The sequence below is a fragment of the Pogona vitticeps genome, chromosome 4 (assembly GCF_051106095.1).
Source record: "Pogona vitticeps strain Pit_001003342236 chromosome 4, PviZW2.1, whole genome shotgun sequence".
In the NCBI taxonomy this organism is placed as follows: Eukaryota; Metazoa; Chordata; class Lepidosauria; order Squamata; family Agamidae; genus Pogona; species Pogona vitticeps.
The window spans coordinates 179,319,313-179,346,685 of NC_135786.1; the positions used below are offsets into that span (position 1 = coordinate 179,319,313).

Below are 27,373 nucleotides of genomic sequence, written 5' to 3' on the forward strand. Positions count from 1 at the left end.
GTGAAAGTCGTGAGAAGACACTGAAATTATTAAATTAGTGAAGCCGTCATTTGTCAATATTATCCTTTTTCGATTATTCTGACTGGATGTCGCAGATGGGATATGTGAATCTCTAGATATCGTCCGACTGCAACACCCCTCAGCCCCAGGCGATATAACGAAAGGTGAGAGGTCGCGGCAGTTGATGACCAGCAATAACTCGGAGGGCTTCACCTTCCTCATGCCAACCCCACCCCCAGTATGTGACGTTCTCTCATATTCCGAAGCGGAATACGAAGGTGCTCGTCCGCTGACTCTTGTAGGAACGGGGGAAACAACAAAACAAGGACTATCCGCCCTAATAAGGTCACGGGGGCGATAACCAAACAGGAAAAAAGGGCGAGTAATCGTGAGGTAGAAAAACTGGGACTCTATTGCGCGTGCGTATCGGCGAAAGTGTCACGGGGAGGGCGACGCGATGGCGTCATTGGCGGCGCCGGGGGTGTGGCCCAGCTCACCCTGGGCGTGCGTGTGTGTACGCGAGAGAGTGAGTGTGCTAGAGCGGCGCTTCGGGGCCCGGGGCCTGGCCGAGGGAGAATGGCTCATCGCTGCCTCTTGTTGTCGAGGGGCTGCTGCCGGCGTCCCCTCCTCTGCTCGCCGGGTGTTCGGCAGCTGCTTTGCGGTCGGGGCCTGGCCGCCTCTTCCCGTTACCTAAGACTGGTGAGTGACATGTGCTTGGAAGGCAAGGACGGTCGAGGCGGAGGGGCTCACACGCCTCCCTCGCCCCTGCCGCCTCGCCCCCCTGAGCTTCCTCATCATCATCGGGCAGCGGCGGCGGCAACGAGGAAGGCGCTCGGCCTCTTTCCGCGACTTCGGTTCTTACGGCTTTCACTCAGGAGAAAGCCCGCTTCCGTTGAGGCAATCGCTTATTTAAGCGTTATCTAAGCGTATGTAATGGTGCATGTTTAGTATTAAGGAGATGAGCCGCTTTATACCAGGCCGCACCGCTCGTCCAGCTAGACCAGTATTTATCCCCGATTCGTACGGTAGTAGATCTTCAGAGTTCCGGACAAGCGTCTTCCTCAGCTGTTGTTGTTGTTGTAATTCATTTGCTATGTTTTCTTCTAGCCTTTCTTTCAGTGAGTTCGCGGAAGCGTACGTGATTCTCCTCAGAACAGGCCAGTGAAGGAAAGCTGGTTCGAGAGAAGGGGAGTGTCCCAAGGTCACTAGATGAATGGAGATGATGAATGGGGCGGGCGGGGGAGATTTAGTGGAAAGTTGCATTTTGCTGCCTCTGACGTTTCAGGCCCAAGCCAACAGCCCCTGTATGGGCTGACTTGACACTTGTCGCTGTCGAGGCATGTCCGCTGGAAATCTTTAAAACCCAATTAAAAACATGGTTGTACATCCAGGCCTTCCCTCCAGTCAATACCTGATTTCTTTTCTATTCCTTCTTATTTTATTCTCTATTTTATTGTAACTGTATCAAATGATTATGTAATGTTCTTGTGTTTTATTTTATCCTATACTGGAAGCCGCCTAGAGTGGTCGAGTAGACCAGATAGGCGGGGTATAAATCAAATAAATAAATAAATAAGTTTTTGAATCTTTTCCACAAAAGCTTCAGCGAGCTGCACTTTTTTGTGCTTTTTGGAGTCTGGTGTGTAGTGCTTTTGACAGTACAAAGTGCTTTATCGGCATCATTTTCTTTTGTTCCCCTTGACTGTTTTCTCAGGCAGTTAAGGAAGGCTTTATTCATTTTTGCCTATAAGAGTAAGAAGGTGTAAGATGGAGAGAGTGTGGTTTATTTCAGGTCACCTGCTCAGTCTGTAGTTTTGCTGTTAATGGAGGATTTGAACTGGGGGCTTTCTAATTTTCTTCAGTAAAATGCCTATAAATCAAAGATACTTTCTTACCAACCAACCACAATTGCTGTATTTTGATGTCATGTATAAATATTTGCCATGGTAATTCTCTTTCTCCTATGTCTGATGAAGTAGACTTGTCCACGAAAGCTCACATTAAAAAATAAAAAGGTTAGCTGGTTATTGATATCAAATGTGGAAGACAACTTCCCTTTCCCTGTAGTTAGGATGGAAACCAAGAAGGTTGGTAAAAGATGAATGACATGAATCCTGCTATTGCCAACCCACTTACTCCCCTGTGTAGTGTGACTTGGATGCATGTAGTGACCAGGTGATTTTTTCAATACAAGCCTGCCCTAAGCATTAAGAGTATCCTAGTTTATATTCTTAACGTCAAAAATATATTTCAACTGTGTCTTTTCTTGGGGTGCTTGAAAGAAGTCAAAAAATGCTGAGCAATGTGTTTCTATTACACTTTCGATGTTTGGGAAAAAGTCTTCAGTGAGACTTAACTCCCAGATGAGTGTGTGCATAGGATTGCATTGTAAAGTGACAGAACAGTGCACATTTACTCTATTGAATTATTAAAACCAGTGGCATTTATTTCCAACAGGGTATGCATAGATTTGTGAAAAAAAAAGTGGGAAAAAACATTGTAGTTCTACAGTCACTGTTCTTAATTTTTCAGCTTCATGACCATGTAGCCACTCAGGTTCCTACAAATAGAAGTAATACCCTTGTAAATGTAATTGCTGCTTACAGAAGGCTGTTCTCCCAACCGCCGAAAGGTAATTATTATTATGTGATGGTGATGTAGTACATGAATGTTGACACTTTTATTGTGGAGTTGAAGCTTGTTTTGCTGCTGTGTTTGAATATGAACTAATTATGTAGAGAGAATTTAAGGCAGTCAGCAGATTCATTTTTGGACTTCTTATTTTTACACTTGTCTGAAATTTTGTTTTAACTGTTAAAAGTGCAGTGTTTTTAGAAAAAATTAGAAAGGTTAGAAAGTTGCCCAAAAGAGAGCAAACTAATTAGTGTTTTCCCATTTTATTCTTCTGAATGTTTGTAATGTAGAGTTATACTATGTGAGAGCTACTGGTCTGCAGTCACATTTAAACTGATAATGCATAAGCCTCAGCTATCACATTTTCTATGGTTGAATTCACCTGTGACTTAGACAGTTTAAAAATCTGACCATTCCTTTTATATCAATACCACAGAACTACTCCTGTCACACAGTTGTTTGGGATATTTTCCCTGGCAGTGCTTTGATTGGCTGCAATGTTTCCTACGTTTATTTAAGTGATCAGGTAATTATTTCTAAAGAAACTGATTATGCACCAGTGTATGCTGATCATGCACCCAGTCATGCACTGAATTCACATTCCTGGTACTTACCAGGCACTTCCTTGGTTAGTCACAGCAACTTACATTATTCCTGCTTCATGCACGTAAAATCTCAGCAAGATTTTGGCTATTGTCTAATTGGAAGATAGTTTATCACAAGCTGGATTTGATTTAAATCAAATTGATTTAAAGCACAATTTAGGGTTTTTTTTTTAGATTTTTAAATTATTTAAATAAAAAATATTTTTTATTTAAATTGTGATTTAAACTGATGTGTTTTTTTTTAAAAAAATGATTGATTTTTATCCTCTTTGGTCTTTTTAATAAGGTTTTGTTTCCCTACAGCCATTTGCCTCATTTCCAAATGTGCATATTCTCCTTTCTTTGCTCCTGTCCCTTGCTACTTTTATTTGATTTTGATACTTTTATTAGATTTGTGTCACGATTCAGCTGGAGAGTTTGTATCCAATACCATTGCTAATTAAATTCTGAGAATATAGTTTTTCTTCTCACAAATAACTGTTTCTGGTTTCCATACCTTTTCACTCTCTTCTGTATTTAGCAGCAGTGTTTTTACAGAAATAAACAGTTCCAAAGGAAGATGGATTTACATAGCAGGAAATCTAGTCATTGTTATTGTGTTTTGAAATGCAAAAATTTTAAAATAACATATGTATGTACTTTTCACTGAGTACCAGTCATCTTGCTGTTTATGTTATCAGTCAGAATTGTTGAGGGTCTCTTATCATTGTTACTTTTCTCCCTTCTGTTTGAATGTATTGTTTATTGTGAGGCTTCCCCAAGCACAATGCAGTGTGGATGAGTTTTTCATGACACATCTTTTTTTTAATAGGATTTGAAAAATATTTTCCAAATGGGAAGAAACCTAATGAAACAAAAGGCTCTGGAGATGGAGAAACCAAAGGTATAAAAAGTCCTTTCATTTCAGGCCTGTATGTAGAATAAACAGTAGTTGGATTGCTATACATTTAGACTACTGGTAAATAGAAACCATAATTTACACCCTGCTTTGTGAGTTCTAACTCTGTACTTGAACCAGAAAAATTGATGATGGAAAGAAGGTCATTCATCTTCTATGGTTTATCTTGTAGCTTCTCTTAGTATAACTTTCAAATGCCCATGTTGTATACTTGCAGTGTTTCAGGTTTCAAATCACCCATATTATCTTTCAAATTCTTGGTCCGGTGTTTGTTAATATATCTTGAGCATTTTTATGAAAGGTCTCCATGGACTGGCCCCATTCACATCCCCAGCCTTACATACCTTTCAAAGTTTGTTACCTTAATGGTTCTAGATGCTGAGGTATGCTCAGAACCAGTGAAGAACAGATTATTCTGCGTCCTATTTTAAAACGTCGTGGTGTAGCAACAAGATGATAAGCAGAGAACTTGCCTGTAGAATCTCTAATCCTCTTGATCTCTGTGCAGTGACATGTTACTAAAATATTAGTGTTGTTGTTGTTTAGTCGTTAAGTCGTGCCCGACTCTTCAGGACCCCATGGGCCAGAGCAGGCCAGGCCCTCCTATTTGCTTCCTGGAGTTTGGTCAGATTCATGCTGGTAGCTTCGATGACACTGTCCAACCATCTCATCCTCTGTCGTCCCCTTCTCCTCTTGCCCTCATACTTTCCCAACATCAGCGTCTCTTCCAGGTAGTCTTCTCTTCTCATGAGATGGCCAAAGTATTGGAGCCTCAGCTTCAGGATCTGTCCTTCCAGTGAGCACTCAGGGTTGATTTCCTTCAGAATGGATAGGTTTGTTCTCCTTGCAGTCCAGGGCAATCTCAAGAGTCTCTTCCAGCACCACAATTCAAAAGCATCAATTCTTCAGCAGTCAGCCTTCTTTATCGTCCAGCTCTTACTTCCATACATCGCCACAGGAAAAATCATAACTTTGACTATGAGGACCTTTGTTGGCAAGGTGATGTCTCTGCTTCTTAAGATGCTGTCTAGCTTTGTCATCGCTTTCCTCTGAAGCAGATGTCTTTAAATTTCATGGCTGCTGTCCCCATCTGCAGTGATCATGGAGCCCAAGAAAGTAAAATCTCTCACTGGCTCCATATCTTCCTCTTCTGTTTGCCAGGAGGTGATGGGACCAGTGGCCATGATCTCAGTTTTTTTGATGTTGAGCTTCAGACCATTTTTGCACTCTCCTCTTTCACCCTCATTAAGAGGTTCTTTAATTCCTCCTCACTTTCTGCCATCAGAGTGGTATCATCTGCATATCAGAGTTTGTTGACATTTCTTCCAGCAATCTTAATTCCGGCTTGTGATTCTTCCTGTCTGGCCTTTTGCATGATGTATTCTGCATATAAGTTAAATAAGCAGGGGGACAGTATACAGCCTTGTCATACTTCTTTCCCAATTTTGAACCAATCTGTTGTTCCACATCCAGTTCTAACTGTTGCTTCCTGTCCTACATATAGATTTCTCAGGAGATAAAGTGGTCAGGCCCTCCCATTTCTTTAAGAACTTGCCATATTTTGCTGTGTTCCACACAAAGGCTTTTCTTGACAAAGATATTGAAGTGGCTTGCCAGTTCCTGCTCCAGGTGGATCACGTTTAGTCAGAACTCTCGACGACCTGTGTGTCTTGGGTGTCCCTGCATGGCATAGCCTATAGCTTCTCTCAGTTACTCAAGTCCCTTCGCCATGACAAGGCTGCAGTCTGTGGAGGGGCTTGAGTACATATTAGTAAAGTAAATTAGACATTTAGTCCAGTTGTGTCTGACTCTAGGGCGTGGTGCTCATTTTGGTTTCCAAGCCATAGAGCCAGCGTTTTTCCGAAGACAGTTTCTGTGGTCATCTGGCTAGCGTGACTAGACACAGAATGCCATTACCTTCCCATCAAGGTAGTACCTATTTACCTACTTGCATTTTGACATGCTTTTGAACTGCTAGGTTGGCAGGAGCTGGGCAAGCGACAGGTGCTCACTCCGTCACATAGATTTGATCTTACAACTTCTGGTCATCTGACTTTGCAGTACAGAGGCTTCTGCGGTTTAACCCGCGCTGCCACCACGTCCTACATATTAGTACATGGACCTAATTAACACAGCTTAAAACCTAGATATAAATGGACTTGAGCAAAGGACATTTTTGTACAAAAATTTAGAAATACATTTTTCTGGGATACTTAGCTATAACTGGTTTATATTGAATTACTCTTCTCAGAGTATTATATTTCCTGCAAAGTCTTACATGGTGTTATTTTCCCCTCATCCCCCCAGCACTGTACATATAAGGAACCATAACATTGGTAAAGTGCTTTTCCTCAGTGGTGAAGGAACTTAATATTTATTTCTGTCAGTAATCTTGGTTTCCACTCTGTAAAGCAGGCCAGAGTCAGATTATTAAAGCAAACTGCACATAATGGAAAATGTTGCTTTTGTACTGGCTGCCCTCCTCTGTATGGCATCCCATGGAAATCAGCGGTCATTTTGTTGATGTGATACTTCGTGTTTTTTTTGCAGCTTGGAGGTATTCCAATTCTCTGCAGTGCAGATATTTGTATTCCTTGCAGATTGCCATCTGTAGTCATTTATGTGAGATGAGGAAATATCTTGGAGTTATGATATGATGGAAGTTATGATGGATGTTATTGAGGGGTGGGATACCCAAGATTATTCTCACAGAGAACCATATGTTTGTTGTAATGTATAGTTTAACAGTTACAGTTGTTGGTGTTATTTAGACATGGAATATATTGAACTGACAAAACAAATAATTTCAAGTCTTTCTGGAAACGCATGTATGTACTTTTTCTGTAGATGTAAAGCAACCTAATTCTCAGCGACCTTCTAGGACTGGCAGTGGAGGAGGTCCTGGCGGAGGTAAAAAAGGAGGCAAGAAAGAAGATACTCACTGGTGGTCCAGATTACAAAAGGTTTCTATTCAGTTTTTTGTTGTTGTTTAGTCGTTAAGTCGTGTCCGATTCTTTGTGACCCCATGGACCAGAGCACACCAGTCCCTCCTGTCTTCCACTGCCTCCCGGAGTTGGGTCAAATTCATGTTGGTTGCTTCACAGACACTGTCCAACCAACTCATCCTCTGTTGTCCCCTTCTCCTCCTGCCTTCACACTTTCCCAACATCAGGGGCTTTTCCAGGGAGTCTTCCCTTCTCACGAGATGGCCAAAAAATTGGAGCCTCAGCTTCACGATCTGTTCTTCCAGTGAACACTCAGGGTTGATTTCCTTCAGAATGGATAGGTTTGTTCTCCTTGCAGTCCGGGGGACTCTCAAGAGCCTCCTCCAGCACCACAATTCAAAAGCATCAATTCTATTCAGTTACTGGGGCATTATTAGGTGCCATCTTGGTTTATGTTTTGTTGTTTGGATACTCATAGTGGTGTAGTGGATAGAGTGGTGGACTAGGACTCTGGTTTCAAATCCATGGTCCACCATGGAGACTCAGTGGGGGCGTGGAACTGGTAAAGCCACCAATATCTCACTTACTTTGAAAGACCTGTTAGAGTCGCTCTAAGATGGTTCCCACTTGACAGCACATAACAACATATTTTTAAAGTATTGTTATTGAAATGAGAAGCCTAAGTCAATTTGAAAGAACGTATGATGATTATATTTTAGTACCTTGCAGAGTTCATAGTGGCCCAGAGCCCTAGATATTATCTTGTGTGTATGCTGAGCAAGAACTGGCATCCTGTTTCAGGATGGGAAAAGGCATGCCTCTGCTTTTGTAAGTGTAAACATGAAAACTCATGAACTTGACTTATGCAATTGTTTCTGGTTTCAGTATCTTTTTACCTTTTCCTTTTAGGGTGATTTTCCCTGGGATGATAAAGAATTCCGTTCGTACATTGTGGGTAGTTCTTTTCTATGGATTGCCTTTACCTACTACTTTTTCTTAAGGACTCCTGTGAGAGAAATCACATGGAAAGACTTTGTCAACAACTACCTTTCCCAAGGAGTGGTAGGTAGCACTGGGAAACTTCACTGAATAACTTTAACATCATTGTGCTTAAGCTCAAGCCAAGATAGATTAACCTAAAGAAAATTAGAAAACTTTTAATGGAGTTTGCATTTAGGGAAGAAAACTGAATATATTGTATTCATTGAACAAAAGCACTGATCTAATCCATGAGAAGAAAAATATAACAATGTCTAAAAGTATAAAATAGCATCTAGTTGTGCCCAAGGCATTTCATAAGTTATATATAGTTTATTTAAGCCATGTATATTTCTGTTAGACATTCATGGTATCTGACAATGTGGGTTAAAAACAAATGATATTAGAAATTTCCAGAAACAGATTTTGTTTAAAAAAGCCTTTAAAGCAGACTAGAGTTCAACAATAACTATTCAGTACAGTGAGTTAAAAGAAACAAACAAAAACACAGCTTTGCTTCACAGTTCTTGAGCGAACTGATTGTTGGAGTGCAAAAACCTGTTGTCTCAGGAAGGAATTGTATAGTTAAGTATGTCCCTAATAAGCATCCCCATTTCCACTTGCCTATTTGTCGGGGACTCTAGTGCCCTTTGCCATTTGGCAAGAGAAGTTCTGGAAAACATGGGATTAAAAAAGCCACCATGTGCAATTTCTTTGTTGTTTCTTCTCTGCCAAGGAATTTGTGAGGCAAGATCCCCATATCTTCCTCATGTTAGCACAGGGAGCCAGATGGAGAGGCTAAGATTCTTGTAGGAACATTTGTTTAAGGGGGGAAACCATAGTTGTTTCTCCCACTATTTCTTTCCTTATCCAGGCCTTCAACAGCAATGTGACATAAGACTCTATCTTTCCTTCTTACTCTTCATGCTCACAAGGGGACTTCAAGGAGAGACGCTGCTTTCTCACACCTACTAGAACATTGAGCAGAGTAGGATCCCCCCCCCCATTTTCTTATTTATGCCCTTGGTGCAAGTGAAGGAAGACTCCATGCCTCTCAAACTCCATGTTTGCTGAAGGCCTTGAGAAATTAATGAAAAGAAATTCAGATTTAGCTGGTATGTTTTAAAATAAAAACTTGTATTTTGGATCTCTCCCCTTGAGAAAGAACTGAGAAGCTGAACATTTTTGGACAAATTTGCTTAGTAGCTTTTTAAATTTTTCCTCAAATGCTGCTGTGTCGCTCCTTTTGCACATTGGTGTGGGAGTCATTCTAAGCAGATGGGGGACAAACGTTTACATCTTACTATTGGCAGTCATGCTAAATGTCCCAAGGCAGAAAGTAATGCAAGAGTGGTGACAGTGACAAAAGCATCACTTACTCATTTAGCATCTTCGGTCCAGCACACTTGGAGAAGGACAACTTGTTGTAGACACACAGTAATGGACACATCAGAAGGTCTCTAGCAAGTATAGATTCTCATTGTGATTCAAGTGAAAATATCTTTCCATGTGAGAAAGCTTGGAAACTGGGAAATCTTAGTTTTTGGAATCAAGCAGAGAGACCAAAATCCATATACAGGTAACCCTGTAATGTGTCAGCCAGATGCATTCCTCTCCCTCCCTGTCCCTAGTTAAGTGAAATTGAAGGAGTGAGTGGTGTGAAGGAGGGATACGAAGGGATCTCCTGAGCATACTCTCATTTCTTTGTCTCCTTTCTTTTGATGGCACACAGAGTACTGTGTTGGCTATAGTAGCATCAGCATTCACCTTTGGACTTGAGAATAAAGAGAATGAAAATCATTGTAAATGTTGTTCATGAGGAGAAAGAATGTCATTTTCAGTTTTACATAAAAGGTAATTTGTCCATGTCTCAAAACAGGATTAAATGGGTGTCATCCATTATGCAGTGCAATTCCTAGGATCCAAAGGTCCATAAAGTATGCACAATGATACATTCAGAAATTCAAGAATCTTTGCTATATCTAGATTCTAGCTGTACTCTGGACCACCAGTCTATGTATATACAGTGGTGCCCCACTACACACTTACCCCGGTAAACGATGAAATCGCTTGACAATGACTTTTTTGCGATCGTTGTTGTGATCGCAAAACAATGATTCTATGGTGGAAATCCACTTTACGTTGATTAGGTCCCTGCTTCATGAACCGTTTGTTCGCTAAACAATGATTTTTCCAGTTCCGCCAAATGGCTTCCCTCTCTTCGTAAAATGGCTGTTTTCCAGACAAGCTTCGGAAGACAGCGATTTTAAACAGCTGATCGGCAGTTCTCTATGGGTGATCTTTGCTGGACGATGAGGTATTTCCCCATTGGAACGCATTAACCAGTTTTCAGTGCATTCCAATGGGTTTTTTTCGCATGACGATGATTTCGCTGTACAGCGATTTTGACAGAACGGATTGTCGTCGTCATGCGGGGCACCACTGTATTCTGTGTTTCTAACTCTTCTTTAGACTTTAACTAACAGTCCTTTTTCAATAAATCTTGATATCTTAGGAGCTTCGCTTTCATCATAAGATGGGGTTGTGTAAAGGCCCCTGTAGGTGATACCCATACTGGTATCTTTGTCCAAGTTCCTATTAAAGCTCTTCTTATCATATGTGAATTAAAATGTTTTTGCTCTTAATCTCTTTTGTACCATATAAAAGCATGCCAGCCGAGCTGCAAATCATGTCCTTCCAAGTTGAGTAATCTATCATTTTCCAAAGTTATCCATTCTTTTATCCAATCTAGTACACAGGATCTATAATATAGAATCTAATCCGGAAAACCAAAACCCACCCTTTGTTTGGCATCTTGCATTGCTTTAATTTTAATTCTTGGTTTTTACCTTGCCATACAAATCTCATATTTTATTGAGTTCTTGAAAAAAGGACTGTTTTAATATTATAGGGATTGTCCAAAATACAAATAAATTTTTGGCAAGACATTCATTTTAATAGTTGCAATTCTTCCCATCAACGATAACTGTAATTTCTCCCATCTCTCCAAGTTGCTCTGTATTTCTTTAATCAGTTTCATGTAATTATCTTTAAATAATGTGCTCGTCTTCTTTGTAATCTGAATCCCTAAATATCTGATTCTCTCTTCCTCTTGAAAGTTAGTCTTTTCTATTAAGTTCTATCTTTCTTGTTTTCTCTTATTTTTCACAAGTATTTTTGTTTTCTTTTGGTTTATTCTCATTCCTGCCATTTCACCAAAGTTTTTCAGGATCTCCATCAAATCTTCTATTGAGTCTAGTGGATCTTCCATTATAATGACTAAGCATTTGCAAAGGTTTGGAGTTCATAAGTGTGACCTCTTACTTTCAGTCCTTTTAATTCCTTTTTATCTCTGATTTGTCCAGTTAATATTTCTAAATAGTAATGGCGAGAGTGGACATTCCTATCTAGTACATTTCTTTTGTCAACTCTCTATTAATTTTCACTTTTGCCTTTTGCTGAGTATAGATTGCTTTGATTAGTTTCAAAAATCTTTCTCCAACTTGTAGCGGTTCCAGCTGATATAACATAAAGTTCCAATCAAGATTATCAAAGGCTTTCTCCACATCCAAGAATATCATAGCCATCTATTTCTCCGGGTGAGCTTCATAGTATTCTAGAGAGTTTAAAATTATCCTTATATTATTTTTCATCTGTCTTTTTGGGAGGAATCCAGACTGATGTTGATGTATTAGCTATAATAAAATTCTTTTTAGTCTAGTTGCCAACATGGTCGCATATATTTCATAGTCCACATTCAACAGTGAAATCGGTCTGTAGTTTTGGATTTCTTTTCCCTCCATATTTTCCTTGTGAATAAGGGAAATTATCGCTTCTGCCCATGTTGATGGCAAATTTCCCTCTAAATCACTCTCTCCTTAACCATCATTGGATGTTTGTAGACACTGGAGTGATCTTAAATATAAAATGGGATAACTTGCCATTTACTGTAGTTCTGTATTCCAGTTCCTTTTTCAGTTTAGTTAACCAGTGGTTGGTGATAAATGTGGCTTGTGTAAACAATTTAAGACCACAGTTTTGCACTTTGTATCAAGGTAGTCCTAACAAATTTGTTTCTGTCATTTTACAAACTCTGGTGGTAAATCACATGGAATGAGTAGAAATATGCAAAAGCAGTAGTGTACGATTTCTTTTATGTTTTTACAGGTGGAAAAGCTTGAAGTGGTGAACAAGCGCTATGTTAGAGTGATCTTTAGTCCAGGGAAGAGTCCCACTGAAGGGGTAAGTTGATTTTTTTTTGCTTGCCTAAATGTATTGAGGGGAGCACACCTTTCATCATTGTGAGCATTTCTTTAAGTTAAACAGACCATTAAGGTTGGACTCTGTCTCTTTATGGGAGGGACATGGTGGCGCTGCAGGTTAAACCGCAGAAGCCTCTGTGCTGCAGGGTCAGGAGACCAGCAGTCATTAAGATCAAATCCATGCAACGGAGTGAGCTCCTGTCGCTTGTCCCAGCTCCTGCCATCCTAGCAGTTTGAAAGCATGTAAATGCAAGTAGAGAAATCGATACCACCACGGTGGGAAGGTAATGGCGTCTGTGTCTAGTCGCGCTAGCCACGTGACCACAGAAACTGTCTATGGACAAACACTGATTTTATGGGTTAGAGACGGGGATGAGCACCACGCCCTACAGTCAGACACAACTGGACTAAATGTCAAAGGGAACCTTTACCTTTCTCCTTATAAGTAAACGTCAAAATTACTTGTGAATGAGTTTGTCCACAAACTAGACTGTGGATGAGTCTCTGCCTTAGTGTGTTTGGGGTTTGAAGTGCACGGGTATGAGGTATTTACCAAAATCCTTTTGAGCTTTTCAGACACACCTGCCATATAAGGAATGACCAGGTTCTTCCATCAGCTCTGGGTCTCAGACTGTTCAATTGCCCTGATGGGTCAGGACATTGCCTTGTTAAAGGCCCATTTTGGATATCCACAGGCCTTCAGGGCTGTCCTCAGGTGTCCATTTTCCTTCTTCTTGGCTTCTATGGAAGTGCAGATTTTTTTGTGTGTGTTTAGCATCCTGATGACCCCTAGTTTGTGTTGTAACGGTGTTTTAACACACTAAGGCAGAGACTCATCCAACCAAAAGACTGGACACCAAAACGCAAAAGGAGCAATACAGTATATGCGATCCAATGCAAAGAGGAGTGTTCGGAGGTCTACATTGGAGAAATCAGACAGCCACTAAGCAGGAGAATGGCCCAGCACAGGAGGGGCAACAGCTCAGAACCACAATCAGCAGTATTGCTTGATTTGAAGGACAAAGGAAACTCATCTGATGACCAAGATGTACTCATTTTGGAGAGAGAAGATAGGTGGTTTGAGGGGTCAGGGAGGCTATACATATGCATATAAAAAATCTCTCACTCAAGAAAGGTGGAGGCCTTAGATACTCTCTGTCACCTATTTAAAGATTAGGATCGCACACACCAGAAAGACCACTGTTAATGACTAGTTGTTGTTTAGTCGTTAAGTTGTGTCTGACTCTTCGTGACCCCATGGATCAGAGCATGCCAGGCCCTCCTGTCTTCCACTGCCTCCCAGAGTTTGGTCAAATTCATGTTGGTAGTTTCGATGACACTGTCCAATCATTTCATCCTCTGTCATTCCCTTCTCCTCTTGCCTTCACACTTTCCCAATATCAGGGAAAGTGTGAAGGCATAAGGAGAAGGGGACGACAGGGGGTCTTCTCTTCTCAGGAGATGGCCAAAGTATTGGAGCCCCAGCTTCAGGATCTGTCCTTCCAGTGAGCACTCAGGGTTGATTTCCTTCAAAAATTGATTGATTTGTTCTTTTTTCAGTCTCTCCAGCACCACAGTTCAAAAGTGTCAATTCTTTGGCGGTCAGCCTCCTTTATGGTCCAGCTTTCACTTCCACTACTGGAAAAACCATAGCTTTAACTATGCAGACCTTTGTTGGCAAGGTGATGTCTTTGCTTTTTAAGATGCTGTCGAAGTTTGTCATAGCTTTCCTCCCAAGAAGCAGGCATCTTTGAATTTCATGGCTGCTGTCACCATCGGCTGTGATCATGGAGCCCAAGAAAGCAAAATGTGTCACTGCCTCCATATCTTCCCCTTCTATTTACCAGGAGGTGATGGGGCCAGTGGCCATGATCTTAGCTTTTTTGATGTTGAGTTTCAGACCATTTTTTGCACTCTCCTCTTTCACCCTCATTAAGAGGTTCTTTAATTCCTCCTCACTTTCTGCCATCAGAGTGGTATCATCTGCATATCGGAGGTTCTTGATATTTCTTCTGGCAGTCTTGTGATTCATCCAATCTGATTTTTTCCAATCCTCTGGTCACTCCTGAGTTTTCTAAACTTGCTGGCATATTGAGTGTAGCACCTTAACAGCATCATCTTTTAAGATTTTAAATAGTTCCACTGGAATGCCATCACCTCCACTGGCCTTGTTGTTAGCCATGCTTTCTAAGGCCCACTTGACTTCACTCTCCAGATGTCTGGCTCAAGGTCAGCATCTGCACTATCTGGGTTGTCCGGGATGTCCAGATCTTTCTGATATAATTCCTTTGTGTATTCTTGCCACCTCTTCTCAATGTCTTATGCTTCTGTGAGGTCCCTCCCATTTTTGTCCTTTATCATCTTTGCACAAAATGTTGCTTTAATATCTCCAATATACTTGAACAGATCTCTAGTTTTTCCCTTTCTGTTATTTTCCTCTATTTCTTTGCAGTGTTCATTTAAGAAGGCCCTCTTGTCTCTCCTTGCTATTCTTTAGAAGTCTGCATTCAATTTTTTGTAACTTTCCCTGTCTCCCTTGTATTTTGTTTCCCATCTCTTCTCTGCTTTCTGTCTCTTTTTATACTTTGTCTTTTAATCATGCACTTTTAATCATCCTAATACTGTTAGCAGACTGGGAGGTCATTGCACATACTTCATGCCATGTAAAGGCTAATATATTGGAAATGTGGAAGCAACTTCCCTCCCATGGGTCTGGCCGTGACTGGAAGCAAATGGGCAGCAACACTGGCTCAGTTGCGTGGCGCCAATGCAGTACTGTACAGTCACATGGTCGCACAGTTTAGAGGGAACATTGCCTGGAATAGCAGTGGAAGCATCCAAGGTTCATACCTATGTGGTTTTTAAAGATGGATGTAGTTCCTTTATACAGAGACATCTGGCTGTTTTAGCATTCACAGATGTACCTGTTGTATCTGGTAGTGCTCTTTTGGTTTATAAATAGAAGAATACAATTAAAACCATTTTCTGAGACTCAAAAATCATGATTGCGGTTGTTGTCTGGCAAGCAAAGTATATGTTATAACTCACTGGATGCTTGAGCAAGCCCTCTGTTTCTCCAGAACCAGATTTTATTCTCTGTCTGATCAAGATTAATTTAAGATGCTAAATTGAAGAAACACAAACTGCTTTTGTTTTGACAGCAGTATGTCTGGTTTAATATTGGAAGTGTGGACACATTTGAGCGGAACTTGGAAACTGCGCAGCTTGAGATGGGTATTGAAGGAGAAAATAGGCTACCGGTAGTGTACACAGCAGAAAGTGATGGGTAAGCATTTGAATCAAGGAAATTGTAATTGAATGTGTTATATCCTCTTTGGAACATGAAGTGGTGATATTGACCAAGAGCCCTTTTTAATTATTCCTTTTGAGATCTAAGCCTTTTGAATTAAACTATAAATAAATATTCATCCTTGCTGCCTTCAGTGTTTAGTGACCACATTTAAAAGCCCCATGTAATCATTCTCCCTGTCATAACTAAGAGGAAAGATAGACAATGGCTAGATCTCTCTGGGCAGTTCAGCTGTTTTCTGTAGGTGTTCATGAAGATGTTTCCACAGCAGTTCATGCTGTAATACTCACTTTGTGAGGTATATCTTTTCATGTAATGTATATCTTTTCATGCTTTGATCCCTCTAAGCTGCCTTGGGTCCTTTTCAGGGCATAGAAATATTTTAAATAAATAAATAAATAGTTCTCCAAAATTCCTGTTTCGACTAAGATCAAGATAATTGTTTAAATTCCTATGTTAATACAGAAGTAGACAGTATGAGGCCCAAAGGCTGCATATGCCCACTCTGTGGCTCTAAGATGGGATGTAACTTAAGGCATGAGTGACTATTGTTAAATCTAGTCATCTCTGGAAAGATTTACACACTAAATTGAGTTGTGCAAAGATATTCTTCATCACTGCTGTCTCCTGGGAATCCAGCGACAGTACAGAATCAAGGAGTATTCCCGTGCTTCAAGCCTACCATCTCATATGGAACACAACCCCTTGTAAAACAATTTACAAGTCTGACTTTCTACTGACCAGCAGCACTTTTGTCTTGTCAGGATTTAATTTCAGCCTATTCACCTTCATCTAGTCCATTTATCAAGCTCATGCAGCATTCAGAGGTCCTGACTGCTTCCTTGGTATTCAGTGACAAGGAGCAGGAGAACTGAGTGCCATCGGGGTATGAGTGGCACTAATGAATTACCTCTCCCAGTGGCTTCATGTAGGTGTTATATAATGGGGATGGGAGGGGGAGAGAGAACCCTAAGACCACATGACAGAGGCCATGATGTCAAACTGTGCTCTCCCAACACCACCTTTTGAATGCGCCTTGGCAGGAAGGATTGGAGCCACTGCGATTCAGTGCCCCCAGTACCCAGCCTCGTCAAATGATCTGAATACTGCTGAAAGATCCAAAGGAACTAATAAAAGGGTGCTGCCCTTAACCAGTCTCCAGTGCAAGTCATTTACCAAGGTGACCAAAGCAGTCTTAGCTACATGTCCTGGCCTAAAGCCCAGTTGAAATTGGACTTTAAATAATCAGTTATATTTAAATATATTTAAATAATCATGTATTTAGATCTCAGGGAAATGGCAGATATTCTTTCAAAGTAAATAATAGTAACCTATATATAGCCCACTCATTACTAGTATAAGATAAATTTTATATTAAACATGTTATGAATCAGAAAGGTTCTTGGAACCATTTGTTGTTTATAGTAGCCCAACTTAATTTGTCTGTAACAGCATTTCACTAAAGTTTCCCCAAAATAATATATATTTGTCTTTGTGTGTGTGTGTGTTATAAAACAACTAATTGACCTCCATCTTTTTTCCTTGTTTTTAGTTCATTTCTTCTGAATATGTTACCGACTGCCCTTATAGTTGGCTTTCTATTGTACTCATTAAAAAGAGGACCTGCGGGAGTGGGCCGGGCAGGACGAGGAATGGGTGGACTCTTCAGCGTAGGTGAAACAACAGCCAAAGTCCTAAAAGATGAAATAGATGTGAAGTTCAAAGATGTAGCTGGTTGTGAGGAAGCTAAATTAGAGATAATGGAGTTTGTGAATTTTCTGAAAAACCCAAAACAATACCAGGAACTTGGAGCAAAGATCCCAAAGGTAAGAATTCTCAAATAAAAATTTATGGTACTATAGCTCTCTCAGCGAAACCAGAACTTATGGCTGTCTTTGCTGTCTACAAGCCCAAGGGGGTGTATAAAAGCATGACAGTAAGAAAAGGAGAACATCACCCTATTTCTGCTGGATTCCATTGTTTCCCCCAGCAGACGTCCAGCATTGGATTGTGCCCTTTATTTTTCATTCACATTCAAAATGTATTGATTCAACTTTAAATTGCATCATAGTCAATTGGCATATTTAAGAAGAAATCCTCCTAAATATTTTTCTAATGTGGGGCTTTTTTTTAAAACACAATAAGTTATACATTAAAAACCATTAAGCTATAAGACTGATCAAAATAAATGGAATCATTTAAAAATATATTTAAAACTTTTAAAAACTATTAAAAACTACTTCTTTTATTGTTTAGCAGTGTTTATACTTTTGTCTTCCCTCTCTTCTAGGGAGCTATTCTGACAGGACCTCCAGGTACAGGAAAAACTCTTCTTGCAAAAGCAACTGCTGGAGAGGCCAATGTCCCTTTCATTACTGTCAATGGGTCCGAATTCTTGGAGATGTTTGTTGGTGTTGGTCCTGCTAGAGTAAGTTTATGGCCTTGCCCTGTTACTGCAGTGTCACTTCTTAAAAGGACACTGCCAAGAACATAAACCACTAAACTTGATAGCTCAATTATAGTTCTTTTTCAATAGATGGCTTCAAATTCTTTTAATTAGGAACTGTAACTGGTATTCTGATTAAATGCTAAAATATCTTATTATGAGTTGTGGTCTTTTTACTGTATTCTGGGCTCCTCTCACCTTTCCCATGCTGGGAATAGCATGGATCTGAGTCTTAATCCTGGTCCAGGTCCATCTGTTATAAATTACATGCTCTCCTTACACAAAACACTTATTTCAAATATTATAGATATATACAATCCTTGTGTCTGCTTTTCAGAGTTGCTATTGTTGTTTGAGCTTTTAAATACCCTTTTTTCAATTGTTTCATAACTATTGAAACTGTTGGTTACAGTTTAATCTGGCAGTACTGTGCTTTTTTATAGCATAAGCGTAGTTAGACAGTATATTCAGTAGTGTTGATTAGAGAACAATTTGTGGCATTATATGTTTGACACTTTTTTTCTCTTGCAAAGGTCCGTGATTTATTCGTCCTGGCTCGTAAAAATGCCCCTTGCATTCTCTTCATTGATGAAATAGATGCAGTGGGAAGAAAGAGAGGACGGAGTAACTTTGGAGGGCAGAGTGAACAAGAAAACACACTCAACCAACTCCTAGTAGAAATGGATGGTAATTATTCTAGTTTCTTTTAGTGTATTCCTGTCACCTCTGGATAGGAATGTAAAATTCCAGTCTTAAACAGATTGTCTGGAAATGGTTCCTGTTGGTACTAAGTGAGTTGTTCTGAGAACACAGCCAAAGGTTGTCAGAAAGGGGTTTGTTAAGGCACAATGTAAAGCAGTAGTAAAACCTTGGCAGGTAGCAATTTGACCAGCCAGTACTATTTAATCAACCATGTCCTGGACTATAATTTGGAAAAACAGATGCTTATTCCAGAATACCTCTAACTTCTTCAGAACCACAAAACAATTTTTAGTATGCTGTGAGTCAAGATAGAGTGTCTCAAATTATTCAAAGGTCTGTTTACTAATTGAAGGACCTTGTTAGTAATGCCTAATTTTGAAAAGAGACTTGAATATAAAAATGCCTAGTTTTTGCTAAGAAGCAGACCAGGGTACTTTTGTGGATATATACGCCAGAATCCTCTTCACCTGCTCTGCTCATAGAGGCTACTGGAGTTTTTGTTTTTGTGGTACTAAACGTGTGTTTGTTATAAAAGTCAATGTAAGAACAACTTCTTTCTTCACATGAAATGCTATGTTATATGGCAGTAAGGCTTCCCCCCCTTCTTTTCCTTTTGCTACGGTCTTTACACACTTCCAGTGATTCACCTAAAGGTCTCCCAACCCTCTCTACAGCATCTTTGCATAGCTTGCAAAGAGCTGAAGGTAGAGGAGAAATCACACTTTCTTTGACCCACTGATCAGAGCCTTTCCTACAGGGCAATCCTAACTTTCCACAAATCATCATTATTTAAAAGGCAGTTCAGTCTAAGCTCATGTTGTACATAAGCATCCTAAAGAAAAACAGATATAACAGAATTACGTTGGTTACTTATATTGATGTCACTGCAGTGGTGCCAATCGTGGTAGCAAATTTCCACTAGTTCATGAGTTGCACTTGTATCCCTTATAGTGCACCAACACATGTGCCTGGTGTACAAAGAGAGATACAAGCAGCAACTTGTTAACTATGGCAATTCACTGTGACAATTGATACCGTTACACTTATGTCAGCATAATGAACCAGTAGGTTTCTGACCAGTTTAATTTCTTGTTGTGCATATTGCCACAGTTTGAAAGTAATTGCAGTATAAGAATCAGTGTAGAAATTAGAGCTACTATTATATAGTGGATAGAGTGTCAGACTAGGATTCAAGAAATCTGGGATCAAATTCCTACTTTAACATGGAAACTCATTGGAAAGTGGCAATAGTAAAACACTAGTTGAACATTTCACATATGTTGAAAATCCTCTCAGTTGGAAGTGTCTTGATGGCACATTACAACAATAAGGTATCAAGATACAATTTTATTCTGAATAGAAATAGAAAGTAACCCTTGATATAAATGTGAATTTTGTAGGAGTTACATTATATCCTCCTATGACAGAAATATGTTTCCAGCAGTAGTAATTTTGTTTCCAGGTTTTGAAGGTGTGCGATGGTGCAAATCATAGATGCATGTACACTATAAATGCTTGTATTCCATAGCTGTCATAGTAACATTTTCCAACCTCTTCTTCATTCTCTGACACAGGCTATTTAATTTTGTCAGTGAATTGAGAGTGGTTCACCCAAGTGTTTTCAGTGTGTACACAAAGCAAACTGAACTCACTCAGGAATATATATGAGGTAAAGAGAAAATAACCAATACACTGATCATTAGAATATGTTTATTGTACTGTGCATACAATTCATAAGAACTGTTTTGAAAATAATGCATTTGCTGAGTGTGCTTCTGAATAGTTACATTTTGATTGATGTTCTGTTCACAGGTTTTAATACCACCTCAAACGTTGTTATTCTAGCTGGCACCAACAGACCAGATATTCTAGACCCTGCGCTTATGAGGCCAGGACGTTTTGATAGACAGATTTTTATTGGTAAGCTCTCTTTACCTTGATAGACACATTTGACCTCATGATGATGTCAAGCCAGAAGTATTAGAACATGTTAAACTATGCAGAAAGGAAAGGAAATAGATAATGTACCTGCATCATACTAGAAAAACAAGGTGGGTTGCTGTTGTGAAAGGATTCTTGCATTAAGATATTTTTATGTGTGAGAAGCTGGTGTTGTTGGAGAAAGACAGTAACAGCATTCACTGGGACTGGTATAACCATAAGTATTTGAATCACTTTTGGAAGCAAACAGCTCATTTTAAAATTGTTTGCTTTTTCTTGACATTTGCTTTTTCTTTTCTTCAAGGGCCACCAGATATTAAGGGCAGAGCATCTATATTTAAAGTTCACCTTAGGCCCCTTAAGTTGGATGCTAGCTTGAACAGAGATAGTTTAGCACGGAAGCTTGCATCACTTACTCCTGGATTTTCAGGTAGGTGATCATGTAGAACAATGATCATGTAAGTGGTATGTTATGTAAATTAACAAATTCTAGATGTTAGAAAGATTATATTGAATTAATTTTTTAAGCTGTACATGAACCTGATCTCGAATTCTTAACAATTTAATTTATTTCTATAGCACCAAAATTAAACAATTTGGTCAGCCATAATATGTAGCTTTTGCTTCACTGGAGCTTTGGTTGTTTTTCATGAAGCAATGTAATGTCCTCATTGTACCAAGTGATAACAAATATTTGGAAATAGCTCAGATCATCTCCCCCCCCCATTTTTTTATTTTAGGTGCAGATATTGCTAATGTGTGCAATGAAGCTGCCTTAATTGCTGCCAGACATCTTTCAGATGCCATAAATGAAAAGCACTTTGAGCAAGCCATTGAACGAGTGATAGGAGGTGAGAAAAGAACATACTGTGATTATGTTGTCAGTAATATTGCCAATCAAGTCTTTTGTTCATTTTATAAGGCTATTTGTTCTATAAGTGGTATGATCATTGATATCCAACAATAGAGTTGACTTCTGCTTCAATTTCCCAAGGTATGATAAAAAATAGAGGATAATACTTAGCAGCTAACACTCCATTCTGCCTATAAGTATTCTTTTTCCTGTGATCAAGTCTTCTTCATATGGTTTAGGTGTGGTGGGGAGAGATAAGGGGGGAAATCTAATAGCCCCTTCTACCTTCTTATAAGTCACTCCTGGGCTCCACAACTAAGAAATGTATGAGACAACAATAAAGTCTTTTATTGTTGTTTTAAATTAAAGGATTGGAAAAGAAGACACAAGTATTACAACCAGAGGAGAAAAGGACAGTGGCATATCATGAAGCTGGCCATGCAGTTGCTGGCTGGTTTCTGGAATATGCTGATCCACTTTTGAAGGTATGATGATTTAATGTGTGTCATGTTCATATTTGGTGGTTATACTTTGGCACATTAATAAGCTGATATAAGTAAACCGTTTTGCCTATGCATGTGCCATTTGCTCTCTCCCTTTATGGCAGAGGCAATCGAAGTATGATGTCTCAGTAACTGTAATCTTGTTTTGTTTCAACTGGTGAATTATTGTTAGCTTCAGAACAAGCCCTGTTGTGCACCAGCACAACAAAACTTCTTTCCTTGTCCTTCCTTTGCAGCCCTTGTAGTTGCCTAAAAACTAGCTTGATATGATTTCCTAGGCTTCTGCAGTGTATTTTTGGGGTGCACGAGGGCTACAGTGGGATGAAGAGATTATCCCTCTCCCTGTGTTCTACCCCTGGAAGTCAGCTTGTCCCCCCCCAATTGAAACAAATTCAGATTGACATGTCAGCTGTGTTCTAACAACATAGAACATGGTTGATATACTTTCTTCCCCAGTTGATTCAAGGTTTTGGTAACCACTACATGTATCCTGTTTGCATAGGTCCTAGCACAGATAACTATTGTGTGAAGTACAGACTTTTAATACAATTAATTAATTGTTTATCAAGTGGATTTTAGCAACTCAAAAGTAATTTTCCAGTGCTGCTTTCTGGGCGCACTCTGGGACCGCATAGCATTCCTGAGAACCCTGAGAATGGCATTTCTTCCAGGAGGCACAGTGGAGAGCTCTCATTCCCCAGCCTAGTAGCCAGCCATCCCACTAGGCTATCCAGCCAATTTACATGTCATAAAATATCTTCATTTCTTCTCTGATAAAAGGTATCTATTATCCCTCGTGGCAAAGGACTGGGTTATGCTCAGTACTTGCCAAAAGAACAGTACCTGTACACCAGAGAGCAGCTGCTTGACAGAATGTGCATGACTCTGGGAGGACGAGTATCAGAACAAATCTTCTTTGGAAGAATTACAACTGGGGCCCAAGATGATTTACGGAAGGTTACTCAGAGTGCATATGCCCAGGTGTGTGTTTCCTCAAAAACTTTCTCAAAAAAGAGAAAATATTCAATTTCAGTACCTACTGTTTGTTTCTAACATTTATCCCTGTTGTTAAAATACGGTACATTTATGTCCTTGAATTATACCCATATACATTTATACCAAAAAAGAAGAAAGAAAAAGAAAAAATTGGGATATGGACTTGATTAGTTTCCCTGCCACTACTGCCATCACCCATATCCAAACTTGGAGCTGGGAATTCTGTATTTCATGATGAATGAAATACAAATTGAGAAGCACCAACTGCATGCATATCTTAGTTTGTATTGTATAGGGTTTTTTAGAGTTTTTTATTAAACACTTAATGTTTAATGAATTCTTCAAGAACAAGATTACTGATGAAATAGACTTTTATTTATTTATTTAGATTCTGTCTCTCAGAATTCTCCCAGGCAGAATTCTGCACATCTGTATTTTACTCACTCTAAAGAACTACATTTCTCACAAAGAGAGAAGCATTAGTGCAGTTTCCTTTTTGCACTGGAAGTAGACCTCTGATAACTGGAAGATATGGACTATTCCGAGGCTTACGTCCTTTGCAAAAAGGAATCTGCACCAGTTCTTCCTGGGAGACCTAAGTCTTTGTGAGAGGTGTAGTTCTCTGAGGGTGTCCTGTGTAGAGCCTAATGGACAGTAGAATTACACCTCCCACAAATACCTTGAAATCCTGGGAAAGGAACTATTAAGGACTTAGTATATTATTCTTGACCAAAGCACTACAGATGATGCACCACTAGATGAATTGTGTCATTCACTCCTCAGATTGTTCAATTTGGGATGAACGAAAAGGTTGGGCAAATCTCCTTTGATCTTCCTCGGCAAGGGGACATGGTGTTAGAAAAACCATATAGTGAAGCAACTGCAAGATTGATCGATGAAGAGGTGCGAATACTTATTAACACAGCTTATGAACGGACCCTGGCTCTCCTAACTCAAAAGAAAGCAGAGGTGGAAAAGGTATGTGTTCATTTGCTTACTCTGATAGAAGTAGGTGCAAAGTCCAATACATTGCCAAACCAGGGTTAACTGTACCACCTGGTGTTCTTGAGGTATTTTGGACTACAGATCCTATTAGGTCAACCAAACATGGTTTATCGTTCAAAACACTGGAAAGATACTGGATGGCTCAACTATATGTATTAGGTTCTACCCAGAGCTAACCCTCTAGAAGATGAAGGTTTCCTTCCCTTAATAGAGGAGATTAGGATCTGGAGGACCTTCTCCTCCGAAGGAGGGGGTGCACTGATTTTTGCTAACTCTTTCCCCATAGCCTTCCACTGCCAGTCCAAATGCTATTCTAGATGGTTCCTCCCCACTCTTCAGAGCCCATTTTCAATTAGCTCAGTGAGAATCCTCCCCTGTCCATCCAGCACTGATACCATCAAATCTGCAGGATGTCTCTGACCTTATGTACTGTATGTAAGAGATCTACACATTTGGGTATGCTCATCTTTTTGTCAGATTTGTGCAGAATTAATATGCTACTCCCTATCCATAAGCTCTGATGCCTGCATTTTTCTGCAAGGAAGGCTTTCCTAATTCATTCAGTAGGAATTTATGTATAGCCTAAGATAACAAATGGTGTTAAATTCTGCTTATAAAGAGCAACATGTATATATTTTATTTACTAGGCAGCTTGAAAGAATTGAAACATGCAGTGCTATTAATTTACTTCCTATGCAGACTCCATAGGAAGTGTCTTAATTCTTACTCACACCGTATCTGACTAGAGGATAACATTAAAAAAGTCTTTTTGAAGCCTATAGTAGCTGTTGGTAGTAGACAGCTTTTGATTCTGTTGTCCCCAGCATGTACCACTGAAATGTTTGAAAACAGACTCACCATTTTTCTATCATGTATGATAATCAAATATTTTCCATTTCTAGTGCATATATTGTATGAAATGCATGTTGTTTCAGGTTGCTTTACTGCTCCTAGAGAAGGAAGTTTTGGATAAAAGTGATATGATTGAAATGCTTGGCCCCAGACCATTTGCTGAAAAATCTACATATGAAGAATTTGTTGAAGGCACAGGCAGCTTAGACGAAGACACATCACTTCCAGAAGGCCTTAAAGACTGGAACAAAGATCGTGAGGAGAAAGAGGAGACCACAGATGAGCAGCTTGCCAGACAGATTACAGGAGATATGCCTTTTTAGTGTTTGAAATATGGCCAAATTTGGTCTTGTATAAAAGCTGGCATTGTGTTTGTGTTGCTCAACAGAAAAGATTGGGGAAGTCCTCAAAGATCTGGTCTCAAAGAAAGCTCTGCTCTACAGAAATAAAGAAATCAGCAACAGTGGTAGAATTAAGAAAGGTGTGTTCTCTATTTTACAGAGAAATATTTAGATTCCATTGGATGCTGGTTCCTAAAACAAACTGAGAAAAACAACAAGATCCTACAGTTGCTGGGTCTACATTCAACCCCCTTCTAGCTCGGTAACTCTGCAGAGAAATAATATCTGATTTGTGCAAGTCTCCTCTGTTAAGAAATACATTTAAGCCTGCATAGAATATTAATTTATCAGGAATAATGGAAAAATCATCTGCTTGGTTAAATCCTCTTTATCAGATTGTTACCATGGGGGAACTACATTGCTGTCACATAGCAGGAGTCCAAATAATTGATAACACTCCTTCTGTTCTGTGGAAATGTTCAGTTTTCATCGACCCATTGAAATGTATCCCTTTGCCTTGCCACTGGTTGGGAAAAAGACCTGTGGGGTTCTCAGTTATTGAACTGGAAACGTATTAAAGAGCTTTTCTTTTGGAATTGTGAGTCAGTGGCTACAATCGAGTGTAAACTTTAAATTATATTATTGCAATTTTAATAAAGTTTTTTTACAGGCAGTTAGGAGACAGTGAACATATAAGTGTATTTTATTTTGTAAATATACTTTGGAAACATTCAATAAAATCAGCTCACTGGGTTGTGCAAGGTAAGAAATTCTCTTATCCTTAACCCACTTAGGAAAGGTTGCACGGAAGTGTATTTAATCTGCAGTTACTATGGAAATGTAATGGCTGTGCAATTCCTTTTTAGAGGGGGAAGATCCCCTCCCCCATCCCAGATGAGGTGATGGATATTTCTCTTGTAGGTATCTTGATGATGGTTGCCAAAGCAAACACTCTTCAGAGGCTTGAAATTATTTATTCACTAAATAGAACGTCAGCGTTTAGGATATAGTTAGAGTAAATAAAGCAAGACCAGGGAGAATGTGGTACCAGTTGGTCTGTTCTCCACAATCTACTATTCGTAGGAAGATGAATCAAGTCCCAGCGTTTTTCACCACTGGCTATGTTGGTTAGGGAGTGGCAAACTGACAACCTCTGGAGAGTAACACTTTGCCCAGCCCTCCTATAAATGGTAAAGCTAAGGTTAGAGTCCAGAGTGTGCTTACCTTTGAACTCCTGGGGCTGCAGATTTTAAGGTTTCTATACTTGGGAGTAAATAATAGTTTTTAACTGGGAAAACATGAACAAACTCAACAAATGTGAAATATGTTTGTTCAGCTACTGTAACACGGAGGAAATTATGATGGAATAAGTCTTAAGAAGAAGGAGCATCCAACCATGGTATAAAGTGAGTATGTTTGAATGGCTGAATCCATTTGAATGATTGTATTGTACTGTATATAATTAAAGATCTTAAAGCAGAGGTTCACAAAGTGTGATCTTAGAGCAACCCTCAGTCTGTAAAAAAAAATCACAGTTTTTCCAATCATAAAGGCCTGTATCCATTTTTTTTATGGAGCACAGTAGCCCATTTGAGGTCTGTTGATTTCCATTTTGCTGTTACACAAGCCAGAGATTACCTCATTGTTGTAAACTGGATCTTCTGCTTGCACAAAGGGCTACTGAGTACCCTCTTGTTTGAACAGATGGAACTGCGGGTCAGAGCTGACTGTTCTGCAGGCCATTTCTTGGCAATAGTATGCTAGCCAAGATTAAATGTTGAACCTGACCTTAGGCTACAGCTGACAACTCTTACTCTCAAGAGTCCTTCTGGCACGATGGTCAGTTGCAGTCCAAAAAAGTTTTCCAGGCTCAGTGCTGGAGGGTAGGCTGATGTGAAAACAATGTCCCATGCATACATAATCACTGATTAAGCTTAGATCATGGCTGACTGAAATACGTTCTAAAGAAGAGTGGGTATCCTACATAAATAACACTGTTTAATAGATTCCCACCCTGTATGATTGCAGATCATACTGCTAAAGGTATCAGCAGGAAATAAGAGTTGTTACTTATCTATTACATTTATATCCCACCTTTCCAC

At 39.6% G+C, this 27,373-nt stretch overlaps 1 protein-coding gene across 2 annotated transcripts; it reads left to right on the forward strand.

Annotated features, from left to right (window-relative positions):
- The first annotated feature begins 455 nt into the window (after nucleotides 1-455).
- On the forward strand, nucleotides 456-25,951 carry AFG3L2 (AFG3 like matrix AAA peptidase subunit 2). 2 transcript variants are annotated; one of them, XM_020793489.3, is made up of 17 exons: nucleotides 456-699; nucleotides 2,533-2,632; nucleotides 4,051-4,122; nucleotides 6,985-7,100; nucleotides 7,992-8,144; nucleotides 12,228-12,302; nucleotides 15,487-15,608; nucleotides 17,185-17,458; nucleotides 17,923-18,060; nucleotides 18,612-18,765; nucleotides 20,593-20,700; nucleotides 21,026-21,151; nucleotides 21,462-21,572; nucleotides 21,944-22,059; nucleotides 22,858-23,058; nucleotides 23,857-24,051; nucleotides 25,014-25,951. In XM_020793489.3, the coding sequence occupies exons 1-17, from the start codon at nucleotides 577-579 to the stop codon at nucleotides 25,251-25,253; spliced, it is 2,424 nt and encodes an 807-aa protein (XP_020649148.2). In that variant the 5' UTR covers nucleotides 456-576; the 3' UTR covers nucleotides 25,254-25,951. The 2 variants fall into 2 exon arrangements, with proteins under 2 accessions (XP_020649148.2, XP_020649147.2); XM_020793488.3 differs by having other exon boundaries at nucleotides 476-699; nucleotides 15,484-15,608.
- Nucleotides 25,952-27,373: the final 1,422 nt, after the last annotated feature.